Raw genomic sequence first — 6,144 nt, forward strand, 5'->3', positions numbered from 1 at the left:
TCAGGGGAGCATGGAAATGTTTCCTATTAAAAAAAGCAGAGCACTGTCATGGCGCCCACCACAAGTGTCATGGCGCAATGCTCATGGGGCACTGTGCATTTATTCATCAGGGTGAATCCACACGAGCAGTTCCATGAGAATTGACATGGAGAAGTGCATCAACGTCCCGGCCGTGGAGCGGCCGGGGCGGCGCTAGTAAAAATTAAGAGAAAATTGTGCTCATGTCCAGTTATGGAAGTTCAGGTAGAACTTCATCAAAAAATTTACTACCCCCTGTTCAATTTCGAATAAGGCAAAAAAAAATTATTCAATTTGGTTTGAGTGGCCATGTAACATCACCATAGGAGTCAAATTTCCAATTCAATTATTTTTTAGGGTAAACCGAATATTTTGAAAAAACCAAATTATTAATCGGTGCATAACGGGGTGATGAAGCGAATTAAAAATTTAATTTTTGAGAAATGGGTTGCAACCAGAGAGGATTGTGTGAGAGGAGAGTGACCCCAGCGGCATCGTAGTACTGCACCCCAAAAGAGTGAGGGCGTCACACGCAACGGGGGTTTCTGCTCGACGGGGTAAGTTTTATTTGCTGGGGTATGAATGCTTTTTGTTGTTTATTTGTTTAACTGAAATTTAGCCGACTGTAGAACGAGCGGAAGAGGGAAGCCACATCTTGTGGAATCTCAAATGGAAAAGGTTATTCTACACTGAAGATATACTACTAATGAAATTACATTTTTATGCCATCGGTGCCCGTAATCAGGCGATTCTAACCTCGCTTCGCTCGGTTAAATCGCGCATTCCGTGCGCAATGACATAAAATTTTGTATGAACCGCGTGCGTAATATATTTTTCGACTCGTGGGATTGTAAAACTCGCCTTCGGCTCGTGTTACAAACCTCCCACGAGTAAAAAAATATATTACGCACGTGTTGCATAATATACTATTACAATGAGTGCGTTGTCTAATGGGCAACGTGCACGGCTGGTACACGGACGGCTAGGGTTTGATTCCCAGCTAACATTCTTTTTTTTTTTTATAAAAATAATTTCAATTTTGTTTTTGTAAATGGCTAATTAATGGAAATATCGTTTAAAAACTGAATATCTTCTCGATTTTCATATTCCCCTGATACTTTTTCGAAAATTTCGAATTTTTCAATTTCAGTGAATACCTCCTCGATGGTCATGTTATCCTGATACTTTTTCAAAAATTTCGAATTTTTCAATTTCAGTGAATACCTCCTCGATGGTCATGTCACCCTGATACTTTTTCAAAAATTTCGAATTTTTCACTTTCAGTGAATACCTCCTCGATGTTCATGTTATCCTGATACTTTTTCAAAAATTTCTAATTTTTCAATTTCAGTGAATACCTCCTCGATGTTCATGTTATCCTGGTACTTTTTCAAAAATTTCCAATTTTTCAATTTCAGTGAATACCTCCTCGATGTTCATATTATCCTGATACTTTTCAAAAATTTCGAATTTTTCAATTTCAGTGAATACCTCCTCGATGGTCATGTTACGCTGATACTTTTTCAAAAATTTCTAATTTTTCACTTTCAGTGAATATCTCCTCGATGTTCATGTTACCCTGATACTTTTTCAAAAATTTCGAATTTTTCACTTCGGCCTCGTGCCCTGCCTTATTCACGGGTACTGCCTCTGATTTAGTTCCGCAACCGCCGCTCGGGTAATTTGCTGCTGAACCTTAGCCATAAGCGCTGCCGATCTCCCCTATAATCTCTGTAGATGCCATTAAACCGTATTATTATTATTATTCCAACAATTGGCTAAAGGTGTGTGGAAGCGTTGGTGCAACAGAGGGTGCAATAGTAGGTTTAGTGAAAAATGGCCGGCGTCAGCGACTGGTTTAGCATTGGGAGTACGGTGGCATGTAAAACGTGTTATCACAAAGAAATTGAGGGAGAGGTGTTGGCATTTGATCCTCAAACCAAAATGCTCATACTGAGTATCCTTTTTCATCGTATAAATCAACTTGCATCATCTTCAGGGAGACATCTAGGCCCATATTGCCCCCTGGCTCTTGCTCCCAACCACAGTTCACTCAGTCAAGTAAATAAATCCCATTTTTCAATACTATTCCTCTGATGGGATTGTTAGAGTTGTCTGGAAAGGCCTCGGGCTCTCATATATGGTTTTTCCATTGTGTGGAGCCCTTGGAAACCCTCGGGGTCTGATTGTTATTGTGGCTGCAAGGTTAGTTTTGCGGGGGGAAACAGTGCTGCAGACTGGCTGAATTGCTCAGCAACACTTCAAAGTCATTTCATCACAAAACTCTTTCCATTTTTTTGTTTTCTTTGCATTTTTGAAAGTCTCGGGGCAGGGAGTCAAACTTGGTATTCTCCAATCCAGAATAAGGCACGGAATCTCCCTTGAAATGGTGTCTACTATCGAGAACTTTATTTATTTATGTTAAATCTATTTGTTGTATTCGGTTTTTTAATCGATTTGTTTGGGAGCATTTTTTGGTTTTATATAAATATTGGGTTTTTTTAGGCGGATAATTAGTTCACTGAGGGAAGAATTATTTTTCTTAAATATTCATTCACGTGAGAGATTACTTAGCATTTTAATCCCATATTGGTGTCCTCCAGTCACTTGTAAGAATTTTTCTTTAGATTCGAATAAATTATTGAAAAAATTGAAGAATTCTCCTGTTAACTGTTGAGATCAAGCAATTCATCAAAATTCTGAGCTCCAGCAAATATATATTTCTGAAAAATCTGTCTTCTCTAATCATACTGAAGAGCTATTAGAGAAGATATGCAAAATAACCATTCTTTATAAAAACCCAATTAATAACTAATAATTAAAACCCAATGAATATTCTTTAGGAACCATTCAATTAGAATAATACGATTTTTAAACATAAATAATTGTCTCAAGTGAAGCAATGTCTGGAAATCACATTTTTCTCACGGCAGACACTTCTGAGTAGCTTTTAATTATGAATCATATTGCTCCAAACGATGATCATTTTGCATATATATTCCCGAATGAATCTAATGATTACCCATTTACCTTAAATTTTCTATTTCCTTGAAACACTGCATTTTTCAACTTAAACGCATTTCTTAGTAATGCTAAAGATAAAAAGTGTACATTTCAGGCCATAATTAACATAATGATTTTCTAAAAGAATTCAGTTGTTATGAGTGTAACCTAGTGGGAAATTTCAGAAAATAATTCGAGGGCAGAAATACAGTGTTGAAAGACTCAGTACTTCTGTTAAGCAAATGAATATTTGGCAAAGATATATTTTTCTTTTTTAATAAACATTTTATAACCAATAGAAAAATTTTTACGACAAATACAAGACGAAAAAAAAGCGAATGGGTTTATGAGATGAAAAATCTTCAACTGAATTTCTTGAGAGAACAGATTTTGGGAAGTGAAAATGAATTTTTATTGGTGATTATTGATTATTTTTGATATCTCTTTGTTTTCCTTAATTGAAGCTTTAATAAACAGAATGCCCGTCATCATCAAATCGGTCATCATTGAATGATGTACATATAGTTAATTTATCACTTGTATCAGATGTACAAGTTAAACGTGAAGTATCGCCGACGCTGAATGAACCACCACAGAGTCTTAATCTACAAAGGCTAAATACACGTGTGCGTAATCAGATTGAGGAGAAAAAACGTATGGTGAAGGCTCTGCAGGCCGGAGTATCGCCTGAAGGGCAGAAATTATTTATTGCCATTGCTAAAACCATACAGGCCATAACGTGGTCGGGACAGAATATCGTTGTTTGGGAGGATGTTACCATTGTACCACCTTACAAAGTTGATAATGTCCATGGCAATGCTGAGTCCAAATCATATTTACATGTCAGAAAAATTGTGAGTACCTCATTACTTTTTCATAATTTATTCATCAATTTGCATTTGAACGAAGATGTTTTTTTAAATTTCATCTTGAAATATTCGAGTAATCACTTAAGATTTTTTAATCCTGAATCAAGTCTCTCGAAGTTATTATTATATTATATATATATTATATATATCTCGTTATTTTTATTTATTGCTTTATTTTTCTGTAAAACAATTAATCGACCAAGCGAATTCCAATTAACGAATATCTCAATCAATCTATTTATCGACAATCTCCCGTTTTCTTTAGGATTTGTTTTTTATTTGATAAAATGCATTGAATAATAATCGATGAATAATATTTAAAGGTTGAAAAACACATGAAGGATCAAGCCACGGCTGAGATACAGCAGCGAGAAGCGACCAAGGGAAGCAGCACGCAATAGATATAACAAAAGTCCTAAGAAAAAATATCCATTCGAAGAAAAACTCAACAAAAAAATAGAGATAGATAAAATAATGGAGAGAGGGTCGTTCTGTGGCGCAATTTTTTTTTTTTTTGTCAAATTCCGCGACAAATTTACTGACTCGATTGATGAATTAGATAAATGGGGGGAGGGGGTTTCACTCAATGGAGGAGAAAAAAATTAAAAATATGAGAAAAAAAGACCACAATGGGAGTAATGAGGCCCCAGAGTGAGGACTGAGTATTTAATTTTGAGGATTGAATGACTAAAATAATGTGTTTTACGTGCAGCATGAGTTTTGTATTTACTGGATCATGAAAAATTATTCAGAAGGGGAGGGAAAAATGTGCATTATCTCTACGAAAAAGGAGAAAAGTGTTCACACACTTTTTTTTTAATAAATCCACTCATTTCCGAGATATTTGGAGATTTAACAAAATATTGAAAGTCGAATTTTGAGTTTTTCCACGTTTTATCCCTCCACTACTGAATTATTTATTGTTTAACAAATATCTTGCGATTTAAAAAATGGAGAAAATTCAGTTCTGCACTCATATGCCCATTGAAATACAAGAATCGAGTGAAAAATCGAGAGCAAAAACAAGAAAATACAGAGAAAAGACACAAATAAATGTAATATAAATTCCATAAATTCCAAAAACACATTTTTATTATCCTGCTGTATTAAACGCATTGTTATTAATATTTATTATTATTCATTCCATTAATTCATGTTTTCATTTGTTTAATATTCTGGAATTTCTGTTCTTTCGATCATTGCAGCATCTCTGTAAAAATCAATTCTACGAGAAGACAAAAAGTTCTAGAATCTAGAACATTGAAACTAGATGAAGTGTTCTGTCATTTTTCGATAGCAATACTTTTAGAAAACTATTTCAAATATTTTCGTTGTAACTTGGAGTTTAATTTTCGTCGTCTTCCTCGCTCTCGTCAGCAGTTTCTCCGAGGGAGTTGGCATTTCGTACGGCCATGGTGAGATCGTGAGTGACTCTGGCTATCCTCGCAGCTGCTTTGAACTTGATAGCAGCCTTCTGTTTCTCCATTTTCTTCTTCCACTAAAAACATTTTATTTGCCCCTTCATCCCTCATTTCCACAGAAAAAAACGAATAAAGTATAGAAGACGAAAAAGAACCCTTCATATTCTTTTCAAATCTTTAAAACTTACTAAATTCAGTTGATATATAACAGATTTTTCCGGGGATTCCGTTAAATATATATATATATATATATAATTTCCGATGCTTTTCATGAAATTTTTAGCAGATTATTTAGGGGATGCTGGGGTAGAATGAATACCCATTAAAAAATTTTCCCTCTTTAATTGTTAATATTTTGCTATGTCCAAATAAAGATAAAAAGTCAACTAGAATTTCAAGCCCATTCAATAATGTATACTGTTATTAACAATTCTTTGCATTGTTTACTTTTTTTCATTTTCAAGGATTTCAAGAACATCACTTGAGAGTCTAGTAATCGACTAATTGGCGAATATATAATTGATCGATTTATATTCGTTTAAATATGGAAAATTGTTAAGAATTAAAGATGGAACGATTTTTAATGTATCTCTTCCTAAATACCGGAGTATTTGGGTATTCAAAATTGAGACAGGTCCTAAGTATTGAAAATATTTCAGCGTTTAGTATCCAAATCAGTATTGTAAGTGTAAAGTATTGAAGTATGCACAGCATTAGTCTAAGTTCTTTGCAATAAATTGGTAAGTACGGAGGTAAGGTAAAGAGGACTCTTCAGAGAATTTTCTGAATTTATCCCCGAAACTCAGGGAGATGGAAAAATTTTTGTCAAAATC

General features: G+C 34.6%; 2 protein-coding genes across 2 annotated transcripts in view; one reads left to right on the top strand and one right to left on the bottom strand.

Annotated features, from left to right (window-relative positions):
- Positions 1-1,801: 1,801 nt before the first annotated feature.
- On the top strand, positions 1,802-4,347 carry Lsm12a (LSM12 homolog a). The gene is made up of 3 exons (XM_011306991.1): positions 1,802-1,975; positions 3,499-3,875; positions 4,214-4,347. Exons 1-3 carry the CDS (start codon positions 1,855-1,857, stop codon positions 4,289-4,291), a joined length of 576 nt encoding a protein of 191 aa, XP_011305293.1. The 5' UTR covers positions 1,802-1,854; the 3' UTR covers positions 4,292-4,347.
- A 431-nt stretch (positions 4,348-4,778) lies between these two features.
- The window catches only part of LOC105267952 (uncharacterized), a 9,140-nt gene continuing 7,774 nt past the window's right edge, over positions 4,779-6,144 (bottom strand). Inside the window, exons 4-5 of the mRNA XM_011307149.1 lie at positions 5,500-5,599; positions 4,779-5,388 (exon numbers count right to left, since the gene is read on the bottom strand). Of these exons, the coding sequence (XP_011305451.1) occupies positions 5,236-5,388; positions 5,500-5,599 (253 nt within the window). The 3' untranslated portion in view covers positions 4,779-5,235. The remainder of the gene's footprint in view (positions 5,389-5,499; positions 5,600-6,144) is intronic.

Source organism: Fopius arisanus, unplaced genomic scaffold (assembly GCF_000806365.1).
Source record: "Fopius arisanus strain USDA-PBARC FA_bdor unplaced genomic scaffold, ASM80636v1 scaffold00051, whole genome shotgun sequence".
NCBI classification, from domain to species: Eukaryota; Metazoa; Arthropoda; class Insecta; order Hymenoptera; family Braconidae; genus Fopius; species Fopius arisanus.